General features: G+C 43.7%; 1 protein-coding gene across 1 annotated transcript in view; it reads right to left on the bottom strand.

Annotated features, from left to right (window-relative positions):
* The window catches only part of DNAI1 (dynein, axonemal, intermediate chain 1), a gene marked incomplete at both ends in the record, with an annotated part of 89,978 nt that overhangs the window by 8,136 nt on the left and 53,894 nt on the right, over positions 1–27,948 (bottom strand). The window contains 3 exons of the mRNA XM_010194269.1: positions 1,389–1,476; positions 5,490–5,579; positions 24,862–25,109. Coding sequence (XP_010192571.1) covers positions 1,389–1,476; positions 5,490–5,579; positions 24,862–25,109 — 426 coding nt within the window. The remainder of the gene's footprint in view (positions 1–1,388; positions 1,477–5,489; positions 5,580–24,861; positions 25,110–27,948) is intronic.

Here is a 27,948-nt window from a genome sequence, read left to right as displayed (position 1 = left end):
CTTAGAAGACATTTAGCAGACTCACTTCAGTAAAGCCAATGGAAAAGGATGTGATTTGGGAAGAAATACTCTGCCAGACCCAGAGGGGTCCTCTTGACTTCAAAAGCCCTGAATTGAACAATATTGTGACCTGTGTTTAAAACAGGTGTCAACCACAACAGAATGTGTCTCCTTGGGATTTTCTGGCTTCTGCTCCTGAGGCAGATCCAACATCATCCAAGAAAGCCAACTCACATGGTGATCAAAGAAAATTTCAGCAGGCTCCTTGCACAGAAGATGGGATGTCTGCTGAGTGCCAGAGCAACCTGAGGCTGTTGACCAGCAGGGATGCCCACAGCAATCATCAGATGAGAAACAGGAACAAACAGACAAGGCTCAGAAGCACATAGTTACAGAGAACTTACGGCATAGGCAGCTGTCTTAAACGTTATGTCTTAAACAGTAACTAAATGTAGTCCTCAAAGGAATTGTTAAGGTCGTTTCAACCCTGTAATACTGTCTGCATTTTAAGCATTTAAATAGATTGTTAAATATTCAAGACAAGTCTTTGAAAATCCATTTCCTAGTAACACTAACAAATAATCCCAAAGCCCCTGGGAGTGTACTGCTTTAGCGGGTCTCTTGCAACCTATGTGGCAATGCAAACCTCCTCACAAACAAATTTTTCAGCAGTTACTAGCCTAGAAACACAGCAATCCTTAAATGCAGACCAAGTGCTTTCTCCAAACGCAGGCCACAGCTTCACAGCCAAAAGCAGGTGCAGTAGGATGATTAGGGGATTCCTCAAGGCGCTCTGTGCAGTCCAGGACCTCCAGAACTGCCTCCACCCTACCTCAAAACCAGGATGGTCAGGATGAGGAGTCTCAGTCTAGAAGGACTGCACTGTCTCCACTTTGTATGGAGAGAGTCTAACATAATAGCTCAGAATAGATGATGTGCTTTTAGAGAGCAAACACCCAACAAGGCACTTCCCACCGCTGTCTGGATGAGCTGTGCACCCACGAAAGGGCAAAATTTGCTTTTCATCTTTCTTTGGCCAGTCCAAATCAATGTCTGGAGGGAAGAACAAAACCGACTTAGTTTTGACAAACACAGGCAACTTCTATACCTTGTCTGCATTGGGATATTCCAGTAAAACAGACATTTTTAAAATTAATCTTCATCTTCTTCTACATGTAAGGAAAAGATGTAACCAGCAAAACTTGACTCAATTAATCACCATTATTCCAGATAGACTATGCCCTACTACATGACGAAAGCAAGGAGGCATAACCTTTCTTCAGCTCCTTTCCATCTCAGCACTCCACTCCCAATTTAGTTCTCCAGAATGACTAATTAGAAGGTTTGTGTCAGTAATTAATCAGCATGGCAAGGACTTGGGCTCCTACCAAGCATTTGCAGCTGCAGCCCCTCTGGCCACTGCATCGTTGTTCCCTCTGCTGACAGCTTGATGACATCTGTATGAACCAGCTCATTCTGCAGGCAGAGGAGAGTCCACATGAATAACAGGCTTTACAGCAACAATACAGAGACATTCAGTACTTTGAAATGGCAAATTTGATGAAGGAATTTTAAAAAGCTGTCCAAAAGTTGCTTAATGTTTCAGTTTGCAGTTGGCAACTTGCTAATGTGCTGCTTTACATAATAACTCCAGGAAAATAATGCTTTGGTGCACTGGTACTGAGAGCTACTGGCACATCCCCCAGACATATGCAGCTGACCTGGAAAGCTTTGGGTTTTGAGGTCAATGTTTTTTGAGTGGAGCTTGACGCTGTCAGCTTAAATCATTGTGTTAAGTGAAATCATCCTGTGTGGTTTACGATGGGAATTGTGCATTATCATGGAGCTAACTAAAACCCACACTAATGGATAGTAACTTACCGCCTTGCCAGTCTTTGCTTCTTACCACCTTTCTGTTATCCCCGGAGCAGCCTCAGTTCCCAACACTCACAACCTCATGGGCTCTGAGATTCAAATAACAACAACATCTAGCAAGCAGCTCCCCCAGAGCTCTTGTTGCAGACCGTGACACTGCAATACTAAGTGCTGCATGAACACAGGGCAAAAAGGCTGTGTCCCAAAGACTTTACAATCGAGGTGGGAGACAGAAGATGGATGAAAATAGACACAATGTGGGTGAGTATGAGGAAACGACGAGAGGGCAAAGATCCATTCTTAGACTAGCTTTGGGAATTAAAAAAGCACTGCAGAGTGGAGTTGGTTGTGAATATAAGAATACCCTGGGGCTGATAAAAAGAACAAAGAACTAAAGATTAAATTAGTGAGCAGTGTGGGCTGAGGACGGGATGTTTTCATGAATCTGCAGATTTCCCACTGGAGCACTGTGAGAACAAAACATAGCTTCTTAGCTCAGTGAATCAAGCTTTATTTGGAGCTTCTCTAAGCCCAGAGCAGGACTCAGGTGCAAAAAGATTCTCTCTGACAAAGTCAATCCCAGGGAACTGCATATTAGGGAGGGTGGATGAAGACCTTGTGAGCATCTGTTCAGTACTGCAGTTCAGGGGGCACAGTGTTCTGTAAGACATTTTAATCATATTTTGAGAGTACAAATTTACAGAAGGATCAAGAAAGGTCAAAATCCATAAAATAACGTACTTCCTTCTCAGTAATTTGCCCTGCCGCAGAGCCATGTGCCCTAACCTATTGATGGCAGTGACTGTTCTCTAAGAAAGCTGCAAGAAGCAGGCCCAGAGACGTGTTAGTGCACTTAACTCTGTTCTAGTAGAAAGGCAAAACACATGAGACTTTCTCTCTAAGTACACACTTTTCTGCAGCCTTTCTCTGAAGATGCCTCCCAGCACCTGCACCTGGCGGAGGCCTCTGTGGACAGCTTCTGTAGCCTCTTGCCTTCACAGAGGGCTTTACTCGTGCAGACTTCCCTGATGCTCTGCTTTTACTTCGTAGTCAGCTTTGCAGTCTGAGAAATGCATCGGTTCCTGGGGCTGTCTGTTGCCAGAGCCATTCACACATTCCTCTGGGTAAACCCTGTTGACAATTTGTCCTTTCAGAAATATTGAACAATAATATGTTGCTTCTGCCTAACAACTGTAAAGCACTTTGTAAGCATTCATGAATTAGGCCTTGCAGCTGCCTGTTTCCCTTTAGCTGTTATTAGCCCTAAGTGATGAAGGAGGCCCAGAGCTCTTCATTATTTCAGTGCTAGGTCACTACGGCTACTAATCAAACCTGGTATTGCTGAGGATCAGCCTGAGAAGCAGTGCCAGGATGCATTCCAACCAATTCCTTGATGGGCGCTGACAGATCTCATTTTTGATAGGCAGTGTGTGCACCAAAATGGGACAGTAGAGTCATTCAGTTGCAGAAGTCCTGCATCCTTCCTCACCATTTTACACCTTCATGATGACCCCGAACCAAGCCAAGGTGACAGCCTAAGCACACACAGCTCACCTGATGTCTCACAAAGTTTGTCCAAAGAGATTATGCCTATTTCTAATAGAGACAACCCCTATGGTCAAGGCAGATCAACTGTCCTTAGCTAACATTTGACAACTCTTCTGTCCAAATCTTGAGTGCAGCTTGCCAAATATCCAGGTGGAATGAATTTATTCGCTTTCTGCTCTCAGTTTTGGAAGTGTCAAACAGCTATCAGTGTTTGAAGAAGCTTTACTTCTGGATAGTCCTGTCAAAAAGATTAACAAAGCTCTCTTTCATTTATTCCCTATTTGCAGTATGGATTTGCAGAAGATCTCTGGAGTCTCTTCAATTTTATTCCAAATAAAACCCAGAGATAGCTCTTTTGTAAAACTGGAATTCAAGCAGATCATACATTTCTTCTTGCTGGGTCCAAAACCACACATTGCAATAAAACACTCTTTTTATTCTGTTTCTTGCTTTCCCTGTTGGATCTCCATCCAAAAAAAAATAAATCAGACAGAACCTAAAACTTTGCTGTTTTCCATACCTGCCTGCTAAATACATACCAGTTCTGGCAATTTCAGAGGTAACTTCACCTCAAAAAAAATCTTGAAACAGTGCTTTTCACAAGAGCGTGGCCAACAGAAATGCAAAGAATAAGTAGAAATTACATTGTGCTGCGTGGATGCAGGTCTTAGAAGTCATACCAAGAATGGTAAAGTAAGTATAGCTACATGTTCAAGGCAATGAAGAAAATAAGCTTATGATTTTGGAACACAGTGAAGCACAGATGAATCACAGAAATGTTGCAAAAGACCCTCTGCCAGGTGAGTTGCCATCAGAATCCTTTGCAGACTCTTAGGTTGTCCCAGTTTGGGCATTTCTCTCAAGTAAGAGTCTTAACCCAGTGTTTCTTTGCCCCCTAAGTGGAGCTGACTGAGTGCACTCAGTTGCTGAGCCTCAGCTGATAAGTGTAACCTGCCAAATCACCTCAAGTGGATGTGTTCAGCTATAGGCTTCAACACTAATCTTTTAGGGGATAAAACAGGAGCTGAGTCCTGGGACAATGTTAGTTTGTCCCTGCATAGGGAGTTCTGAGACCTCTTCTGGGAGAAGGACTTGGGACACACTTGCAGGAGAGATTTTTGTATCTAAAGCTGCATGTATGAACCTGGAGGAGATTTTAAAAGAACTTAATAATCAATGCCAACTGCATGTGCCTGCTGTGTTCTTTAGAAGTTGCTCCCACTCCTGAAGTGAACATGAGACTATGATTTACTCGTAATGTTAGACATGAATCCCTGCCCATGGCAGCACAATTTTCAGAACAGACAAACCTTGAGTACCTTGGTATAACAGGTTGAAAAAAATGAGCATCCAAGGGTGTAAAGGAATTTCTTGGCTTGCTGGGGAATAATTGGACAGCTGCTTCAAGCTCATACTTAGGGCAATTCAATTGTTTTTAAAGTAAAAGATTTTGAAATCTTCAAAATGTAAAATCAAATAGCCAACAGAAAAAGCCACACATTGAGATTCAGAGACAGAAGTCTAAGGGCTATTTAGGAACAAAAATTGCTACATTTCTATCTATATGTGTACTCCAAAAGCAAAACTGATCAAAGGCAGGGCATGCAATCAAGATAACAGAGTTTGTCTGGGGTGTGAACTGGCAATGTCATGGCAGGGGTAAACCCTCTGCCTGTCTGATTCCAGTGTTGCCATCCCACTGCAAATGCAACTTTTCTTTGTGCTACTTCCACCTGAGAAATTTGCACCTTCCCTCTGCCATTCTGAATTGCAATCTGTAGGGGAGCATTTGAGGAGCAAGGGTCTTGAGGCTAGGGAAGAAAGCAGATTATTCTGCTCTGTCTCTGAGTAACCATCCTGGGACAAGGTAAGTTTCAGTGCAAGGACGCATTTCAGAGTTTAACACGGAGCTTCAGCCCAAGGTGTGACTGCACCTGCAATTTTTTGCTGCCACTTCTTTTCAAACATGGTTCATCATAAATAAAAACAAAACTAAGGCATCATTGAACTTTGGAGGAAATTGGTTAGAATTTGGCTGGAAAAAGAAATTGTCACCTACTGTTTACCTTAACTAAAGTCCATGAAACAATCCGCCCATCCGAGGAGACTGAGAAGAAATTCAAATTGTTCTCCATGTCATCTTTCTGCCACTTAACCTTAAAACAAGAAGACAGTCCCAGTCAGCACAGGACACTCAGCATTAGCAGGACAGAGTCCCATGCTCTCAGCAGGGTCTTCTAAAATCTAAAACACCAGAGGCCTGATGCTGGTGCATAGCTTGTATGAGCACACTTACCTTCACAGGCAGTTTCAGAAGTGCCTCCAGCACTTCCATCACTCACTTTCCTGCAGCAATGCTCCATAAAAGGGGTATAGTCCCACACCTGGGGGGCTCTGCACATAGTCACTGCCACCTCCCCCAGCAGCAACAGGAGCATTGCCATCTAGGATGGGCCTTGTGAGGTGTCTGAGATATGCTGCACTGTAGCACAACACCATCCCAGAAATCCCTAAGACATCTCCAAACAACACAAGCGGTGTGGCAGGAAGGTCCTCAAAACACCTGAGTATATCACTGACCCTAACTAACCCTTTCCCATCTGGCTAATTACTCCAAGTGCACTGCCATATGGCTACCCTACAGCCAGACAACCTCAAATTACCTTTCTGTCCCTTTGTGGGGTGCAGTCGAGCCCTTGCAGGCAATGTGTGACATGAGTCCTTGGGGTCCTTCTGTTTCAGGGAGATGAAAACATCTCCATTAAAACTGAAATCCTCTCTACACCTTCAGAGCATCTGTCTGCCTGGTAAAGGAGATTTGCCTTTTGACTGTGACAGCTCAGCAGGAGAGATTAGAACTCAGATAAATGGCTTACAGTTTAGAAGAGACATTTCAGTTAGACCAAAAGCATTAAGAACGCTCGATTTTCAGATCTGGGAATTCAATCACACTGAAGGGAAAAGGATGACTTGTCACTGGGCCTGTCAGTATACACTCCTGTGGGCATCTGTCAGTTCAGGATGGGGACAGGCATTTTGGCAGGTTCTGCTGAGGTTTTCAAAGGTATATCTGTCCTTGTCCAAGAAGTGCAGCAGATACAGTTCCAGCAGAAACACTGTCCCATAAACATGATAAATGGTCATGATTATCCTAGAGCTTACCAAATACTCTATCTATGACCAGCTATTTATCTGCTATGTATTCCAGAAAACAAGTAGCACTCTCAATACTTTGCACAGATTGGGTATTCTGATGGTACTTCCTTGGGAAAAACAGTGTTAATCCTGCAAAATTGTTTATACTGTGAAGTTCTGTGGAGCATGAAAATTCAGCAAGAGACTCAGCAAAGAGTAATTAATCCTTTAGTGAACAGGTTTCCTACCTAGAACATACTATTCTGAGGAAGGAAAAAACCAAAACATAAAAGGAATCCACCTGAGAATACATCAGAATGCCAGTTTCACGTCCATATGGTGCAACTGAAGAATCTCGAGAGGCATACACCTTTGAATGTCTTTGCACAGGAGAAATCGGAAGTCTCCAAGTGGAACCACTTCTGCTATCTTGCATTAAAATAATGGCATAATTCAATATGGCCCAGAATAAAATGGCTAACAGTGAAAGGACAGGTTCAATGGCACATATGGAAAGCAGTGATTTTCAAGGCTGGCTATCAAGCACAAAATGTACTGGGTATGTATTCCAGGAACATCTCCTTGGGATCATGAGCTACTGCTGACAATGACAGTCACTATCAGCTGCTTCTGATGAAGGGGCTGGTGCAGTAAGAAGTTTTAATTCCAAGTGAGAAATGTGGAATTCAGGGAAACTGGTTACAAACACATGCCCAGCATGTCTCATACTGGCACAGAAAAAGGGTCATGTTTCAAATCAAGGCTTTTTAAAATAGCACTTAAAAATTGCCTGACAATAAGATGTTTTAATTAGCATGTCCAACACAGTTCTCCTCTAATTCGTGTTCTTCCTCTTCAGTCTACTTTCCTGAATAATTGGGAAAAACAGTTGCACTTTCCAGCCCGCCTCTAAGGCAAACTGACTTCACTTGAGGTAGGGGATGCTATTTCTCAGGACAGCACCTCCTATGAGAACACTGTGCAAAGGTTTTGCCATTTAAATCTATGAGCAGTCAGGTATCCCCTACTGGGACAGGACTACTCCGCAAGAAAAGGAGCTCTCCAGTATCTGAAAACCTGCAGCCTGAACCCAGCACTGCCCTGAGCTGCACGTGGAGGAGAAATGCAGGTCCACTGTGGGTCAGTCAGTGTGGGTCTGAGCTGTCCTGAAGCCCTGAACCACCATCCAGATTGCTTACACAATGCACACACTAGGAACAGAGCTGGTCCAGACCCTCACTGAAGGGAAAGTCTTGGCTTTCCCGCTATCAGAGTGCACATCCAGGCACTCATCAGGGAGCTCTGCTCGAGCTGTGCAGGGTCAGCTCTGCTCTTGCCAAGTACTGTGTAGATATTTTGCACCTGAGCTAGAGCCAAGGCACTGCCTGGCACACCAGAGAATACACAGGTGAAGGCTGAGCAGCTGAGTCCACCCTGACCACCCTGAGCAGATATAACTCCTGAGTCCTCAAGTCTATGCTAACACAATGTGTTGCACCTTGTCTGGAGGTGAGCAACAATGTCAGCAGTATCACAAGTTCATGGTTTGTTTTTTTCTCAAGCCAATTCCTTTCAGCATTCCCCAAGTGAAGAGCTTTTCCCCATGGTTTGCCCACTCCAAATACCTTCTCCCTGGTGGAAATTCATTCGAGTTTTCTACTATCAGTACTCAGTTAGGTGTCACAACTACTCTTCATCCATTACACAGACATGGAGTCATCAGCCCCAAAAGCAAGTAGGCTGATTTGCTTGGGGTACTCTTGATCCTACATTCAAAGCAGTCAACAGTACCTGAGTTAGGTACATATTGTAGATAGCTTGAACACAGCCGCTCAAGAGCATCAGGATCTGCCCTTGGATGACTGTCAGCAGCTCTCAGTGACATTAACTTGAATTTCAGAAAACAGAAATTGGCACTTAATACTTCCAATTTTCCTTGCACACCTCTGACACCTTAATAGTGTTTGTGATGTTTTTTTTCCTGATCTCTGAATCCCATGAACACTTATTAGAGTAATTAGCCTTCATAATACTGCAATCAAATTGGGCATCTGCTCAGAACTGGCCTTTTCTCTGCTTCCAGAGGCCCATGAATGTGGCACAACCTCCTGTCATTAGCAGTATCCATGCTGTGTGGGGTGGTACATTTGTAGAGAGAACCAGGCAATCGTATGTGTAGCAGCAAGAAGTTAATTCTTTCCTGAAGAATGTGGTAATCAACCCAGGATTCTGTCTGCATGAGACAATTTACAGAAAAAGTTCAATTATTATACAGTAAGATCAAAGAACCACATGAGAAAGGAAAGTGTGTGTAAACAGCAGAAAGGAGACAAGTAAACACAGAGCAGCAAGTCGTTCACTGTGCCTCATCATGATGGGACCTGTAATAAAATCAGTGATTTGCAGCTGTTCCTTCAGTGTGATCTTTAACCTGACTATTTTTGCAGTGCAAAATTAGTGTGTGAAACTCATTGCTCCTAGAAAAGCCTACCACTTTTTAATTTTTATTTCTTAAAGCCTGTTTATTTATAAAGAAGTTGGACTATTCAAAACCCTATTTGTTCATACTAAAAAATAGAGACTTAAACCTGTATGTTCACTGCTATGTACAGCAGGTTAGCAGGGCAATAATCCATTCATTCTTAGCAAGGGAATACTATCATCTTTGTCTATGGCAGCTCGTAATGCCTCCTGTCCAGAAAGAGATTAGACCATTTATTGAATCTGATTTGAAAATTCCCATGTTTCTGATGTCATTCCTACAAAAGAAATAATGCTTGATCAGTTTTCATGGCACAGAGGCTGTTAGACACTCGCACTGACAAATACAATTGGTCAAAATGATGCCAGCCGTGAGGCTGACTCGAGCGACTGCAGGCAGCCACAGGCAGGATCTGCTGGCCTTTCTTGTGAGGTGACACCTGCTCCTGCACACGCTCATCCCTCTGGCTGGCCCTTGGCTTGCCAAAACTCCACTGAGGGGTGCCACATGCAACACATGCACATTGACTGAGGCGTAATCCCTTCCCTCTCTATTAATTATCCTTCAAGGAGCCCTTTGCCAGCATTGGAGTACTGCAACTGCTGACACCTCTCCTAATCGAAACAAGAGCATTTTGGTCATTCAATGCTTAAAAAAATGAATAAAACCTGCCACAGGTAGAGAAGAGGAAAAACAAAGGCATTTTCAAATCCCCAGGTTCCCCTTGCATGAACTGGCCAAGTAAGACACTCAGATGACTCCAGCAAGCAAACAGCTCCTGGGCTGACAAGGCAAGTCCCTGCCAGTGTGATCTGGGGACAAATTCCTTCCAGTGCCAACCTGGCAATCAGCACAATCCTAAGCAAAACCACCATGGCAATCTGGAGATACCAAAAATGGATATCTATTCTGCTCTGAGGCAAGATCAGACACACCTCTACCATCAGTGAGAATTCACATAGGCTGCTCTCACAAGCCCCCAACAACAGGCACTCAACAACCTCCCTGTGGATATGTCAGTGCTTAATTTGCCTTATACAGGAAATCCCCTTTGCTACAGTTCGAGACAACTCCAACTCAGTGGGCACAGAGAACAATGGTTTATTCCCCTTTTTATAAGAGTCTTCAAATGGGCAAGAAAAGGTTGCTGTGTCACTGCTCCTTTCTCTTTTTCCCAACCCAACAAAATCAGTTGCTTTAACTGTGGCTTTCAGGTCCTGCTCTTCAAGCCTTCCCCATTCCTGTTCGTCCTCTTCAGACTTCTCTGCAGCTGCAGACACATGGAACTGGGCCACCCCTAGGCACCAGTAGACAGGAGTGACAACCTCCTCTATCTTATATTCCTGTTAATAAATCAGAATTACACATGTCTTTGTGCAACAGTATTGCACTCCTGTCCATTGGCAGTGATTTGTTATACTCTCCCCTTCTGGCACCCTGCTGCATAACCAGTCATCCCCTGTTTTGTATCTGTGCATTTAATTTACCCTTTTTAAACATAGTATTTGCTCTTGTCTTTATTGAATTTCATCGCATTGATTTTGGGCCTTTCTTCCAATGTATCAAGATCATTTCGAACATAATCATGTTCTGCAAAGTGCCTTTTCCTCCCAAGGGGGCTTCCCTACTCTGTAATCGGAGTTGTTAATGAAAGTATTGAACAAAAGAAGATCAGGACTGATAGCTGGAGGGTCTCACTTGAAGCATCTTCCAAGTATGACAACAGGCTCTGTATAACCACTCTTTGAGCACACTGCCCGAGTCACCTGAGCAGTACCTTCATGGTGATTTTACCTAATTCATATTTCTTTACTTTGGTTATAAGAATGCCACTGTGTGAGCCTGGATCAAAAGCTTTAGTCAAGTCAAGATGGATAGAGGTGATAACCTCGACTGCCTCTCCCTTATTCATGAGGCCCATTTCTTTGAAACAAAAGAAAGAAAAAAAATTATACTGTCTTGACAATTTATTCTGGACAAATCCATGTTGGCTTCTCTGAATCATCTTATTATCTAGACATTTACAATTGTTTTTGCTACTTTTCCAGTGTTTTTCCAGTCATCAGAATTGCTCTGGCTGGTCAGTAATTTCCTGGGTCCAATCCTACCATTTTCCTCCAGATATTATTTCACTTCTTCCAGCCCTTTGAGACCTTTTCTCCTTTTCATGGCCATACTTGTCCTACAGGCCAGAGTACATCCTGATGCACTGCTGTGCTATCATCCACACCTTGTGACTCCCTGTGGCTGGCTTGGGATGCCTCTAGCCTGTATGAATTGCCCAGACACTAGTTTGGGCTCTGGTAGCCCCTCTGTGCCACCGGCTCTCCTGCATACAAGGACAGTTCCTTTGAGGAAAGCACATGCAGAAACCTCTTTTACCAGACACTGGCTCTGCAGCATCACTGAAAAGTGTTTTGGGATCGATGGCAGCGGACTCTGTTATGTGTCATATTCCATCCAGTCTGCCCATGTCACATGTACATGAATGTATGTGAGTCCATAGGCAACAGCAGCAGTGATGCTTCCCTTCATCCATGCCCCAAAGCACCCCCAACCCTGTGTTCTAGTCAAGGTACTCAACATCAGCTCCAATGCTGCAAATGGGCTTGCACATAGACACCAGTCTCTGCTTAAAATACAGGGTGGATGTAGTCCAAAAACTCCCTAAAATGCTTGTTAATGGTCTAAAATTGCTCTGGCTAGTTCTTTAAGTAGTCCAGGGTATCTTTAAGCTGATCTTGCTGATGATCAAGAACCTGTCTCATCTAAATATTATTTAACATGCTCTTTCTCTATTCTGACCTGTGCTTTCATCCTCTTGTTACGTTAATCATGCTAAGCAGCCAGTCTCAGACACTTATTGTAAGATTAAACAATACAGCATCAAATATTTCATCCTTCTGCAGACCATTCAGTATTAGCTGAAAACTTGCTTCAGTAATGAGCCTATATTCTTCATTCCTTTAATTTCTAATATACTTCCCAAACACTTTCCCTTCCCTTTTATCACTCAGGATAATCACAGCTCATTTTGCACCTTCACTTTCTCTGTATTAATTTGCCTTTTGTGCTTTTCTCTAATACTCAGCTTCAGACACATGTCCTCGTTTCTGTGCTTCAAGAGTTTCTTTGTAATTCACTGCTGAGCTCCAGGTGCAGCTGTATGGGCCCTTCTTGGAGAGCTCTTCTGCCCAGCCCAGCAGCTCAGGGACTTCAACCATCTGGTCCCATAGCAAAATGGAGCCACAGTCCCTTGCAAGGCGTCCAGCTGCACATCATGGGAGCACTAGTGCTTCCCAGCCCCTCTGGGCTCTCCCACCCACCCTGTTTTCCCCATACCTTGGGCACACAGGGCGAAACAGGAAGATTTGGACACTTCTCCTTACACTCAAACTGCCTAAAGACTTTTACTGAAGGTTTCCCACTGGGAAAAATCTGCTCCTTGAGCAAGTATGCAGACACAGAGAGGGAATCAGCCCTCAGCTTGTTCTAGCTGTGCTTGCCCTGGCAAAAAAGCAAACACGCAAACCTACTGTCAAAACCACATTTCCCCAGTGTTTTTATGTACAAGGCTGGGCCAAAGCAAAGTGCTAGCTGAGCTCTGGGGCTCTCTCAAGGTAGAAGAGCTGAACATGTGCTGTGATTTAGGCAGAGCACAAGCTCTCATGGATGCAGTTTGGCTGCATCCATTGTACAATGGTCCAGGTCACCAGCTGACAGATGAAGACAGTGTGGATGCTTGCAGAGGCAGACAGACCGAACTCCAACCACAAGTACCCACCCAAATCTGGACATGTTACTCCAACAATGAGCAGCTTTGGTCTGTGTACAGGGTACTCTCTCCATTTTACTGCTATCTTGTTTTTAAGTCCGCCTTAGCACCATGCTGAGGGCTCACACTGAAGCGCTCATCTATGATAAATTGCTCCATAGGTCACATCTTCTGGAGCCAGGCTGATCTCTCCTGTGCTCAGGTGCAAATATTCTCCTGGACTCCCCTATAGCAGTCTCTGATTTGAGGTAGGAATAGGAAGCAGTTCTCATTTCTTCCCTCTGTTACCTCCAAATGTGTTTCTTGTTGGTTCCTGCCAGCAACTCTCAGCAGAACGGCATCCAGAAACATCAAGGCATTACCAGCAGAGAAAAAATCTTTCACATTCTTCTCCTGTCAATGACAACTTGCCATGTTTTTGTTTATCTCCTTGCATGTGTCACTTGCCCCTGCTATTTGCCCAAGGGATCTGCTGCAGTGGAAGTCTCCTAAGACGGTCGGCTGATTCTGAGTCCACTGACTTTCTGTTTTGCTGGGGCAAATAGTGTCCCTCCTTGTTGCTGAGACAAAGAAGTGCTTCTAGAACAAAATGCCCAGATGTCCCATCAAGGACAATGCCAGTTATTCTTAATTTGCTGCTTATCATGCACCACAGCCTGGCACCATAAATGGGCCTTGCCACCTCACTGAGGATCCCCTGACAGCTACCAGAAGTGAAGCAAAGGCAGGCACCTGGAGGAGTACATGCAAAGTGCAAGGATGCTCTCCTGCAATCAGTCACAAGAGACCCCAAAAAATTATTCACTCAATGACCTATAAAGCACAGGCTACTTTACTCACATGCAAAGTAACTCCAGCATCAGTCTTTATGCAGCAAGAGACAGAGCAAGTTTTAGGGGTGAGGAGCAAGGCAGTGTCTGTGGAGTGTTCAATGCTAATTTGGACAGCAGGACAAGTTCTTATGTGAAGTTGAGATGAAGACAGAAAGCTTCACTCCTCACCATAAATAGTTGGGATGAAGGCAAAGAGTGAGCTAAATCCAAATTACTCACTTTGACTTGAGGCAATAGTGAAGACTTTAAAGAGCTATGATAACTGACTGCAGACTGCTTACTCCAATATTTATGACCATTCAGCCTCTTTGGCTAAGTCTATACTTGGGAGAGAACAAGCTCCTGGGTCCTGATTGCACTTTGGCCATATAATAACACTGTGGCAGGAGAAGGGCCCAGCCTGTGTGTGGGTCTGGACTCCCTGCCAAAGGCAAACCCCAGCAGGCAGGAAGGAGCCATGGTAAGCCCCAGCTGGTCCCTCAATGAGGGGACCAGAACCATGGGGTGACCAGCATGCCTGTCCTGGAGCCAGGATGGCAGGGTACTGCATAACGGGCTCCTGTCTTGTGGTGCATGCTCAGCAAAAGAGACTGCTGGTTTGTATCAGGGCGTTTTACCATTCCTGCCTATTACACTGGGAAGAAGACAGTATTTCTGCTGTAGAACATCTAACAAGAATGAAAGATCTCCAAAAAAATAAGAGTTTGGGTCAACATTGTCATAGAAGACATTAGTCCTTGATTTTGTTCTCAGAAGCCCTGCTGTGAAAGCCTAGTCTCTGTCCCCAACCACATTCCTGAGCTCTAGAAACAGTGCTGGTAAAAGCACAGCAAACGAATGAATCAAGCCACAGCTAAAGAGAAGCAGCCACCCTGAGAGGAGGTATCAGGCCTGCTACACGAGGAGAGCTGGGCTGCCTCTGTCAGACTCGAGAGTCTTTGCATGTCCAGAAACACCATGGAGAAAAGCAGCCCTCACGAGTCGGTGGATACTAACACCTTTCTGCCACTGCCTGAGACACCTGCATGGGGAAGAAGTTGGAGACTCTCTTTTGAAGTGACATTTCTGGGCCAGGAGGCTGGTGCCTGTGTGAAGTCAGAATCAGATTTCCCAGAAAGGTTCATCTGAGCCTCTGCCTCTTAGACCCCATTTATTGTTTACCAAGAGGAAGGCAGGTCCCACAGTGAACCACAGGTAAAGCTGAAGTATTAAAGCCTTCCTTCTTTCAGTGCCATAAAAAAAGATAAATTGTAACTAGACATTTAACAAAATTAACTTTAAGATGTGCAGGCCAGAATGCTGAGATAAGACAGATATATCCAACTCTGCAAGGCCTGATAAAATTCAACCTAGGGTGCTTAAGGGAGCAGCTGAAGCAATCTCTGAATCATTAGCAATTATCTATGAAAACTAGAAGACAGGAGAGATCCTGGAGGGTAGGAACAGGACAAAAATGCTCCCAGGAAACCCAGAACAAAATCTCTCTTGAAGGATAGGTAAAAGACTGTGGGCCAGTCAGCCTAATGCTGAACTTTGAGAGCTGGAACAAAGTATTAAGTCATCCATACGTGAGTATAGGATAAGAAGTTAAGGATCAGTGCATACGGGCTTGTCAAGGAAAGATGTTGTCAAACAATATTTATTTCCTTCCTTGGCAGGGTAATGGGTCTAAAGGATTAGAGGGAAGGAATAGATGTGATTTACCTTTAATTTTGTAAAGCTTTTGGCATACTCCCTGTGACGTTTTCAGAAGCAAGCTAAGAAAAGAAGGTCTAGATGGAATTACTATGAAGTGGATGAGTGATTGAAAATGAATTTTCAAGATTATAATCAGTGATTTCCTGACCGCTTGGGAGAACATCTCTTGATGGTTCCCACAAGGGACTGTCCTGGGTCCAGTTCTATTCAATATTTTCATTAGTAAATTGCACAGCGGGCTGCAAAATACACAGCGTATTCACAGATGACACAGTTTAGTCAGAGGATTCTGAGGACTCAAAGATATCTTGACAAACTGGAGACATAGTCTTAAAACAGTAAGGTTAAATGTGATAAAGACAAGTGCAGAGGAACACAGGAAGAAGGAAGCAGATAAACATGTAGAAATTAGGAAATTTCTGGGTAAGTGATAGTAGTGGGAGGCCAGTGCAGAAATCAGCAAAGGGATACTGCTGGAGGGGTGGGGGAATTACAGGAATCCTTTTCACATGCAGTAAAGGTGTGTACTATGTGAGACATAGACGGAAATTACTCCAGTCTATAAGTGCTGGTGGAGGCAGCTGGACTGCTCAACCTCATTTGTAAGAAAGCACTTCAGGACTGATAACACAACATCCGTGATGGCATGGTGGGAAGAAGAGGACACACTCAAGGCCTCTGCTAGCTTTCATTTCTGTGATTCACAAACAGCTCCCCAGTTCTAGAAAGGAAGGTTCAGTCTGAATTTAAATTCAGTCCCATCTCTCATGAGTTTACTGCTTGTCACGTCCAACCACACTGTGACTGCTTCATTCACTGCAATAGATGAGACTGCTTTGTATAGCAGACAAGCCTTTTGAGTGCAAGTAAAAGCTGATGGAGAGATATAAATAAAAATTACTTTGATTTACATCATATACAAAAACTTAAAAATAAATTCATTGAAAAATGTTCCTATCTTAAAATCTGGGTTTTCTTTTAAATGCAAATGTTTCAGCTATGACAGTAATCTGCAGATAAGGGAGCTGCTAAGCGAAGGAGGGTTCTCAGTTCTATTCTGTCCTTTGTAGAAAATTTTGTTGATGTTTTACTGTAAAATCATGCAACAAGACAGAATGGATCAGCTCAATGTGCTTAGAAAGTAAACTTGCCTCCATGACAGAAACCATTAAAGAGATCAGGTATGCAAAGACTAACTCTTCCTAAAGGTGAGCCAGTAATATTTACATACTTGTCTGTACTGTTTGCATTAAAGAGGAAATAGTTTAGACAGCTGAAGAATGTAAAAATGTTCAAAGATCCAAATGCCTTCCAGTCAGTTTGGGCTTACCTCATCTCTCTTACATCTTCAATGAGCAACTCGGACCTAAGGTACTCCCTGCCATCCTATCTGAAGCAGAAATAGAGATTTACTCAACTGTCTCCTGACTACCTACTGTCTTCTTGTGTAACACAGCTTTCCTGACAACAGTCATGCTGGTTAGGAGGGCCAGGGTGGCTGACAGGCTTGGAAACAGTAGGTAAGTACTGAAACAAAGGCAGCTGCTTCATCTAGAACCAAGTTAGGCAGCATCCAAGGCAGAGAGCTCGACAGGATCATATCTCACCAAGCAGGGATGCAGGAGGAAGAACTCTTCAGCCTACTGCTTTGATAACCAAAAGCATTCCAAAACACCCTGGAACAGGAGACACAGCAATGCCTAGGTGCTCCTGGAGCAGCCCTCGACCACAGGCCATCAGTCACCTGCATCATGGGCATGAGGCTGGCTGATGGCTTTATTCATGGGTACCAGCAAATACTAGGCTTATCTTGTGGAAAACAGTTGCTCCTGCTACGAGCAATAGCAGGACCTTCCCATCTAAACAATTTATAAATGCCTTCTCTCATTCTAGCAGCATATGGCTACTTGCAAGCTTTACTATAAGCATTCCTGGGGTTTTCTCATCCAAAGTCTTTGAAAGCTTCCTGATAGCCGAAGGAAAACAGTTGGATGTATTTTCATGCTGCAAAATAAACTCCCATGTCACATTCAGCCCTGTAAACACTCCTGTTCTGAAAATCACTTCTCTCCCAGAGCTAGATCAAGTGCACTCTACCTTGATGGCATCTTCCTGGGATTCGCAGCCCCAGGCACCATCTCTTGAACACCAATGAACCCAAGCGTGCAAGATCAGCAGACAGGAGCAAAGAATCAGGCCCACTGCATCAGTGTGTTCACACATCACCCACAAATTCAGGGTGCAGAAAAAGGGTAGCAAAACCTCTTCTACCAAGGAGCACATTTGGTGATACTGGGAAGGACTCAGCACTGAGCTGAGCAGAGAGCGCGGTCACAGGAGCACCACTGATGCAGGGCAAAGGCCCAGCCTGGGGCTTGTGCATCACTCATGCTTCAGAGGCTTAGATTTATCTGGAGGAAGCAGAGCTCAGTTATAAATAGCACTGGATAAGGCTGGCCCTACTTTCGGTTTGTTTTCTTCCTGCTGGGATTCAGATGCTCTGCTTTGTACAGCATTTCAACAGGAATCTGCTTGCTTATTCCCTTCACAACACTTCCCACTGTATTTATTAGGCTGGTATGTTAACAGCCAACGAGCAAGGAACCAGACATTAGACTCTCACCTTCTTGTCCTGTCAGTGGCCGTGTTTCCATGTCACACACAGCACGCAGCTGAGTGATGGGTGCCAGAGGCCAGCAAAGCTCAGGGGTATTTGACCAATTGCAATTCTCAGCTCTTGGTTTCAATTCTGACTGTGGTCATTGAGCAAGATTTCCAATTTACAGGCAAAATATGAAGTTCCCTACTCCGTGTGCAGGGAAATCAGGCACACATGACAGGCAGGCTCACATCCAAATCCCCAAGCTGTCTGATGCTGCTAAATCAGAGACAGCATCTGTAATGTGCCTGACAGAAGGTTCCCAGGATTGAGCAGGCTTGCAGCAGTGACGGGGAGAGATAGTTCTGGGACCTGCTGGTTGCTGAGGGTCCCAGATACCGCACTGAACGGTGGCAGCTCACCATGGTACTTGGGGTGGGAGAAAGGTGTGAGCCGTGGCCAGCCCCAGCTCCCCACATCTCACTGTGTGACCTTTCTTGCACCGTCCCTGCTCAGCCTGCATCTAACTCTGCTCCTATCGCTCCCTTATCTCTATTTCACTCCCTTCAGAAAAGCACTCTGATGTTTCACAGGCTGCATCAGTGCCATTAAGACCCATCTGATCCATATGCTTTCTACACCTGTTTTGAAGATCCAGCAACCAGCAATCACATTTCATAGGCCAGTAAAGAAATACATTTTTTTCACTGAGATCCAAAATAGTTTTCTGATTCCTATTAAATATTTAGTTAATTTTTGTGACTGCTATAAACCAGTGGAACAGGATTCAAAGATCCAGGCACCCAAACAAATGCATTACAACTTCTCTGCCCTTTTAAACCTCAAGCTAATGTTTTTCAACATCCCAAGGCCTTCAGAGACTGTTAAATTTTGTAAGTGAAGTTTTCTCCACAAACTAGCACCAGTACAGCTAACAGGAAAAGAAAATTACTTATACTTCGCATGCAGATGCCAGAAAAGAAATAAACAACCTGAAAACCCACAATGAGATGGTTTGGATCTTAAGTAAAAGGAAGAGGAGGAAGAAGAACAATACAGCACTAGAAAAGTATCTATTTAGCAAGCAGCAGTAAGAGCTGAAGGCAGAAAGCAAGTTCAGCATCTGTATGAAGTACAGAGAGAAGAGCAGCATCAAAGCAGAAAAAGCTCCTTTTCAGACAAACGTTACATGATCTGCAAGGGATGTTTTGCAAGAGAATTTCTAACCCACAAGAATCCATACCCAAGGCTCAATTTAAAAATAGCCAGCTATAGAAACTGAATCTCCAGAAGGTACAGTCTGATACCATCTCAAAAAATACATCAAAGTTAAAAGATCAGGGATTTTGTTCATTATTGTCAAAGTTACTTAGGAAGTAGCATTTGGACACTTACCTTGCCTAATCTTAAAGTGACTCAAAAAGCATCCAAAAGGTTTGAACAAGGTACAAACAAGCTGCAAAGTATTTCATCCAGCATTTCTCCCATAGCAGTGTCTTGCACTTTCGGCTACCTCCACCATGTCTAAATGACCCCAAAGCTTCCGGATGAATGTATATGGCTCAGCAGAGCTTTTCCAAGAAATGGTGAAACTTGACTCTGTGGCAGACAGATTTCCTCCATTAGGGCTGTGATTCTGCAATGAGCTCTTCCAGCAACTAAGGACGACCAGAAAGCTGCTGATCTTGACCCTGTTTTCTACAGCAAGCATATGGCAAACCTTCCCAAGCACAGCCCTTCCTGACCACACTTCCCTCCAGGAGAGGACAAGGGAACAAACAGATGTTTTTTGGACACTAAATGCCTCACAGTGCTGCAGTGAGGAGTGCAGTGTCAGGTCCTTGACAGACCAGTGTGACTGCTGCTCCAACAGCCTGTTAGTGGATGTGGAGTTCAGTGTAGAGAGCAGGACTGCAGCTAAGGACTGCTCCAACAAGGAAGTATCTGACAGATGGAGGTCTCTGGAACCCAGGCATACCCTGGCTGGCCCACGGAAGTTCTTCCCACTCCTCTGTACTTCTGTGCATGCTCTGAATTACCAAATGACCTCTCTGATGAGGATACAGTGGCCTCCTTTACTCCTGGGACGTCAGAGGTTAATTAGACTTTTTGTCCTGTTTGCACTGGGCCAGGTATGCAAGGCAGGGCTGGTGGCAAGAAAAAAGTAGTAGAAAGCTGGGCCTGGAGAGGAAGGTCCTCTGTATACCTTCAGGATACATTCTCTCACTTGCAACCTTGCATCCTTATGCTCCTCATCCCTATCCCAGGTCCAGCCTCCTTAGTTTCAGGTCTCTGTTGCCATCCTTTCTTCCCTAGATTTCTGTTTCTCCTCGAGAGTTATCTCCTAACATTATCCTCACAGAGTTGAATGACATTCTTTCACTGAACTACCCCCAGAAAACACCTATTATGTGCTCCTTAGCAGTGAAGGAAACAGGAAGGATGTTGAGCCTGTTCTGAGACAGCTGATCCTTAGTCTGCCCTTGATAGCAACCTTCTGTCTTTTCTTTTTCTTTTATTTCCTTTGCATCAGACCCTTTGTTTGCCCGAAGCCAAAGGAACAAAATATTATGTGAAGCAGTAACATCTCAGAGGCAATGCAAGCTGCAAAATCTGTTTGTCTGACTGCAGATGACAGATTTAGGAGACTACCCGTCATCAGAAACAAAACAATGTGCTGGTGTGACAGTGGATTATGAACAAAATGCTTTTTCTTCTCCTAAGTACAGCAAATACAATCAGCTTCCTGGAAAGGCCTTCTTTGTGGATCTGTGCCCAGCAGCAGAGTGGGGTAGAGAACAGCAGGTCATGCTGACTTTAAAATGTTTCTGTAACAGAACTCATTTACATCCAACAGCAAAACAAGACCTCAGTGAGTCTGGGGTAGCTTCATGAACTGCTAAGACTCAGTGCAGACTTATTTAAGGACTTAGATTAGAACACAGAAAGTAGAGATGGAGAAGGGATCACGCAACTATGGGGCAAACTCCAGTGAGCAAGTTTCAGGTGTGTTTTACCTGGTTTACTTTTGAGATGGGACTTTACAAGTTCTGCGAAACTATTCTGCAAGCTGACATTCTCTCTAGATTCCTTTGGCAGTCTGTAGGCCATTACTGTCCTGCCTTGTCCTTTTTTATCATGAGCATCACATTTAACCTGAATGGCATTGGTGAAGAATTAGCTAGCAGTGGCCATCCTTTTCTCTTCCAATGCATAATTATAAGGCAGAAAATAATTCTTTCAGGATGCCATCTGAAGCTCCATGGCATCAGCTCCTCAGGGAGGCCAGATCAGCTTCAGTAAATTAACAGTGAATCAAGTTGCTTTTCGAACCAGTGATCTCTCCATTGCAATTCCAAACCATGCTGCGCATATGGGCAAGCCTGCCACAGATGAGATTTGCTTTAAGCACAGCCAAAAGAAATGTTTCCTTTGCAGATCTTAGGGTCAACACTCTGCAGTGGGAATTTAGTCAGTAATTCTGATGGTAAGTGAAAAAAAGGTATTTCCAACCCTCTGCAGCAGTATTGGCTCTGTACTAGTCCCAGCAGCAAGCAGAAATCATGTCCTTTTGGTCTGATGTGAAAGTGAACAAGAAGCACACAGTGGAAGCAAATATGTTGAATAAGATATGTTTTAGGAGGGAGATTGAACAGCAGAAACAAATGTTGACACAGCAGATAGTTGCAGTTATCAATCCCTGTTTGTGAACTGCTCCAGCTTCCAAAGGCTTCAAATCTAAAATATTTAGTATATCCCAGTGATGAAAGGCAAGAAAAAAAGCACCCTTCTCAGCTGTAAATAAACCCTAATCACGATCTTTTACAAAAAGAAGAGAGAAAGTAAGAACAAAGCTCAAAGCTGGCAAAGGGAGAGGCTCTATGCTGAGAGCCCGATCCAGCAGGGTGTCACTTCTCCCCAAAGGAGACTGTTCTCGTGGGCTCTGGGTGCCAAAGTCCAGACAACTTGTCCCACTTTGACCACCCTCACTAACACCCAGAGCCAAGCCTTGGGATTGAGCCACTGGCTCAAACAGATACTCTGTCCAGGGACTTGCTTTCTAGGAGTACTCAGTGCTGGAGATTATGGGAATGTGAGAATTGTGCTGACTATTTGGAGCATTATTTTGATTGAAGTTGGGTTGAGCTTAACTCCACATAGACTTTCACCTAGCAGAACATGACAGGTTTGACACAGTTTCCCAAGAGCTGACTCCTTTTAAGGTGCTGTTTGCAGCAAGGCAGAGGCTTGAATTCACTGACCTGGGAGATCATTTCTAGTTCTATGTTCCTGTAAGACCTAAGGTTTTGGTGGTGTATTAGCCACATTGCACTGCGTGCATATACATTCACATGTCTATGTATGTGTTTATTCCGTTCTGATTTTGGATCTTAATCAATTGGTAGTAAGGAATTAGAAATCTGTCATTTAAAACAAGCCAGAATTTTCCATTCTTTACAATGCAGTAGCACTTACTACATGGAAGACAATTGCCAAATCTATGAAAAATCATTGCTATACTCTTTAAAAACATAAGGAGTGGTATCAGGCAGATAAACTCATTCTTAGGTAACAGAATCAGAAAATGTATATTATTCTATTCTACTCCTAATAATGGGCTATGTTACAACAGCTTTGTTTTACACAAACTTACTGAGATATTACTAAGTCACTGAAGATGAAATGGCACAAGAAAAGAGCTGTCAGCCTGCTTTACTCACTTCCCATATTGCTTCTATTGTGAAAGGACTGTATTGTTTCAAAAGGAAGGAGCCAGGCAGTCCAGAGAACAAAGGCTCCTAATTGTTCGGGAGACTTTGTTACTTTTCTAATTGGTCTTCAAAGTCATGGGCTGCAGTCTCTACAACAGTGAGGACTGCACAGTGTGCTCTGACAAAGAGCAGGATTTAGACTAGAGAATAGAGCATCTTTGAACTAAATATGAGAAACAAGGCATAATTTTCTAGAACCATTTAATGTTGAGTGAGGAACAACAATCCAGTGTCTCAACCTAGTCCTTCATGTCCCCTTTCCTCTCATCAAATGAAGAGAAAACCTTTTCTAAACCTTTTGTCTGATATTGACAAACGCCTACAGTTCAGATATTTCCAAGAGTGGTACAAGCTCTTCTCCTGACTGCCGTGCAATCACCTTACTACTACCCTTGCTCACTAGTTTCATAGCAAACCAAAAACTGCCAAGTTTACTAAAAATGTTGGTACTTTACTGCAGCAGAAAGCTAAGACTGATGATTCTCAGCACTCAGCCTTTGGAAATAAAACAAACAAGCAGGAACTAGAGTCTACTCATACCTACATCTTCCCATATCCATGAGGTAGTTACTCTCCTTTTCAGAGCTATCTTTCTAGAGTGCCTAATGATTTTTCTCACCTCTGAGCCACATTGCTGACAAGTGGTACACATTAACCTACCTCTAAAAATCCCATGCAGACTGCTGCTACTGCTGAATGTACCTACCTCTGCTCTGTAGGGATGAGTCCACTAATAACAGCCCTTAAGCATACTCTGTCCTTCCCAGTATTATCTGACGCACAAATGATCTGCAATTCTGGCATCCATAGTGTGCAGTAACAACTGTTGACCTCCCATAGCAAGCCACAGCAATGAACACTGCACAGAAAACTTAATATTTTGTCAGACTTTTTAACCAGAAGCCTAAATGGCAATGGGAGAAGCTTAGAGGGGGCAAGGGGAGGTGTGTGTGCATAGGTGCATGTCTATGTGAGTCTGGCATATTGCATTATGATAACAACACATGGTACCACACTAACCTGTAAGAAGAGCTAAAATTGTTTGCTAGAGGAAAAGCTTTGGACAGATGAGCAGCAAATATAAAATTCAGGTCTTCTCTGAAATGTTACATTTGCATAACCTCTCTGTTTATAGCAAGCACCAGTCTTGCTCTTGGCATATTCCACGTTCATCTGCAGTCCCATTAGGATCCCTTGATTTCTTGGACTTTTATTCAAAGATTCAATAACAAGGAGCCGTGGCTGGGGGACAATCCATGCATGGCATGTGCCAAAGTACAAGGAACACTGACAGTGTGCCTAGAGATACGACTGCATTAGACAGCCTAAATCAGGTGACAGCAATAGTAAAGGGCAGCAACACGTGTAGCCCAGACTAGGAAACCAAATGCACACTCCTGCACTTCAACAGGCTCATACAGACCATGCTGAAACATGTGCTGCCACACTTCTACTGCTATAAACAAGATCAGGAGTGCATATATCTTCCAGTGCTCCAATCTTCACTCAGATTATGTTCTAGACATAACTATAAAGTTAGCTGGATGTAGCAACATATTCACTCCAGTCCTTCACAATATGATCCATCTGGTGACTCTTTGTGACAGATGCTAGAGTGGCATTACCTTAAGAGCATTACCTGCACATCACAATTCTTAATTCACTAGAATACTTCAAGGTCAACTACAAGATAGTGTGACAGCCAATTCCACAAGGAGCTGCCCCTGGGTTTATTGTGCCCAACAGAGCTCTCTTTTAGAGCTGATAATACGCATTTTACACACTGCTAATCACTTGCTGCCCTGTCATTTTGTATTTGGAATATAAATAATATTCCATGTTGGTATATACAGAGGAGATCAGTTCCTCCCTAAACACAAGTCATTTATAATAAGGAAAACTAAGGAGAAATAATTGTTTTTAGCAAACCTTTGCTCACATGTTTAGATTCTGTTGAGGACCAAGAATTCATGCAATTGCTTCGCCTTTCTGTGTATTTCAAAAATAGCTTGAAATACAACTTAATAATAAATCGTTAACACAGGTATTAAATCAACACCTTTCCCCATACAGCACTTTTCCCTGCTATGCCCAAACTCAGCCCAATTAAAAGCCCAGTTATAGGAAAGGAAAAGCATCCTTACCTGCCACACTGGCTCCGTGTGCTTTCCTGCTTTAGCACTGCTCCTGTAGCTAGGCTGGGAGGTTGACTTCTTCAAGTTGTAGATGGCCACATTGCCATCATAGAAGCCCACTGCCATGAGGTGCGGGTGGTCATTATGAAAGTCCAAGCACATGATGCCACTCTCACTGCTGAAGACATACTCTGGGAACGAGGGGTTCTTCATGGTATAGAGCACGATCATGCCTTGGCCCTGCTTCGTGAAGTCATCTAAACAAGGAGGAGATTTGCTGTTTTATCAGTTCCCAATATCCTCTGCTATTGAGACATGCAATCTGACAGCACTCAGCTATGCCTAAACCCCACCTGAATGCAAAGTCATGTGGAAAGGACACCAGTCACAGGACCAAAAGGCCATGGGTCATGTTGGTGTGCCTACATCTGAACATTCTTTCCTCCATTGACTTGTCACCCCCAGGACATGGGGACAATGTTCTTATGCAGACAAATAACTGTTTTGGAGGGTTTTTTTTTCCAAAGAGAGACACTTTAGAAGCCTTGGAGGAAAAGCACAGAGGAAAAAAGAATCTTGTGGACACCTCTTTCTTTGGACTGAGATTTCACTAACATTGCAGACATGCAGGCTGAACCAAGGATAGACTTCTGCGTTTGCAATATTTGACATTGCAGTTTCCACTGCCTCTTCAAAGAAAGCATTTCATTGAAGCATCTGTAAAGTACCATATCTATGCCATTACACATACCTGTACAATGCTAGAGCCACTACAGCTTTATTTTCTGCTTACGTTCAACATCTCCTCCTTGCCTGGCAAAGCAGCTCTTTTTTTTGCCAAGACCTTCCATTTTCTTTTCTATTTACGTTCACCTTTCCTGTGTGCTGCCTGAAATTAGCTCTTCCTGTTCTCAATAGGACCATCTTTCTTTTGTGTTTTTTTTATAATGTCCTGACTGTCTCTGCAATTCTCAGGTTTTTTGCTCATCTAAGAAAACAATTTCCAAACTCTTTTAAAGGGGAAGAAAAGCTGTTGATACAGATAAGCTCTCCAGAAGCAAAGGAGCTTTCCTAATCTATGAAAACAATGCTCTCTGAAAGTATCCTAGCCATCTCTCCAAGTGCTTTTTCTTACTGTCAAATGTCCTCAGGCACACAGTATATGGGAACAAATTTACTGTTTTCTTTCCTTCTAGTACCCATTGTGTGTCCTATTTCCAGAACAGTCATCTTTTAAAAGTGCTTTTTACCTTTCCTAACATTTTGACCAGCCTGCAGGATAAGGACTTGGTAAATGTGTATCCCAGTGATAACATTAACTTCAGAGAACTCTCCTTGGAGGCGGGCTGATTGCATATCAGCATGCAGATACAGGCATTGCTTACCTCAAAATTATCAGGGCCACATAGAGAGCATCCAAAAAACCAGTAAAGAAACTCATACATCAATTAAACTATTACTGTTGCTTTGTATTTGGACTGTGGAAATATTCTATTTTCACAGGTGTCTCTGTACATTGGGACCAGGCAGGCGAAATGACTTCCTTATTTTGAAGAAAGGTGAGATTCAAGTACTGGTATTGCTTTAAACTTATCTGAACCCAAATAATATTTATAACATATTTTCTGGAAAAGAGGAAAGCTTATTCCTAGAACTCTAGCTGAAAAGGAAGTGAACTTGCTTTCTCCATCAGAGATTTGCCCTGCCCTTTGAATTCAGAGAACTGTCTTTACAATAGTACAGAGTAGACTATTTCAGCTGGAAGGGACCTACAGTGATCACCCAGTCCAACTGCCTGACCAGTTCAGGGTTTAAGTATGTTATTAAGGGCACTGTCCTGTGAAACACTGACAGGCTTAGGGCATCAATCACCTCTCTAGGAAGCCTGTTCCAGTGTTTGACCACCCTGGTAAAGAAATGCTTCCTAATGCCCAGTCTAAACATCCCGTGATGCAGCTTTGAACCATTTCCACACATTTTATCACTGGATACCAGGGAGAAGAGCTCAGTAGCTCCCTCTCCACTTGCCCTCCTCTGCACATGCTTGAGTAGCTTCACATACTTCTTAAACTGCGGGCCCCAGAACTGCACACCGTACCAAGCTGAGGTCACTGCAACACAGAATACAATGGGACAATCTCCTCCTTTGTCCAGCTGATTGTGCTGTGTTTGGTGCACCCCAGGCTTTGGTTTGCCCTCTTGGTTGCCAGGCCACGTTGCTGACTGATACTGAGCCTACTGTGATCAGCACACCCAGGTCCCGCTCTGTAGGGCTGCTCTCCAGCCACTCCTCCCTCAATTTATACTTGTGCCCAGTGTTACTCTGGCCTAGGTGCAGAAGTTCTTAGCCAAGTAATGTCATTGAACTAGTATTAAGTTGAAGTCCAGCCATGATAAGGATAAATTCCTCCTCTCCTCAGGAGCAAAAACACATGGGAAGGCTATGGAGATGACCTACCAGCCTTTGAACTCAGCCTTATTCATGTTCTTATTTCTCCTGGAGTGTGTTAACCAGCCAGGTGTAATTTCAAAAAGTCTGCAGTGCATATTAATTTTCTATCTGTTGGCACTGAACTGAGGGGCCTCAGTCAGGTGTTCCCCATGTTCTCTGCATACACAACAGAGGAGACACCCATTCAAAGGGTGGTTTAGCCACCAAAGATCTGAACTGTTTTTAGGAAGTTGTTCTCTCTCCACTGATCTAGTAGTATCATAGGCCAGCCACATTCCTCAATTAGAAATGAAGGAGCAGGCTTTTATTGGGTAAAATAACTCAGTACCTTCAGCAAGTCCACCTGGAAGTTAGCCTGGCAAGGGAAAAGCAAGGTCTTGGGAAGAAGCTCTAGCAGAGTGAAATAAGGGGTTCCGTTTGCAGATTAAGACCTCCTAAATGCAGGTCTATGGGTGGCTGGCTGGCTGTGCACTCAGGAGTTAAAGCTCCCAAAGAATTAACTTCACTGAGTGTAGAAAACTCACCTTAAAGAAGATTCCTATATGCGGTCTGCTGATTTACTCTCCAGGTTCCACTGACTGTAATGGCTACCCCTCTACTGACTGTTAAACCCATCTCAATCCAAGACCTGAATCCTACTCATT

This window comes from Mesitornis unicolor, unplaced genomic scaffold (genome assembly GCF_000695765.1).
Source record: "Mesitornis unicolor isolate BGI_N332 unplaced genomic scaffold, ASM69576v1 scaffold4941, whole genome shotgun sequence".
Taxonomy (NCBI): Eukaryota; Metazoa; Chordata; class Aves; order Mesitornithiformes; family Mesitornithidae; genus Mesitornis; species Mesitornis unicolor.
The sequence above is the reverse complement of the archived record's forward strand: the minus strand, read 5'-3'. Positions and strand labels throughout refer to the sequence as shown.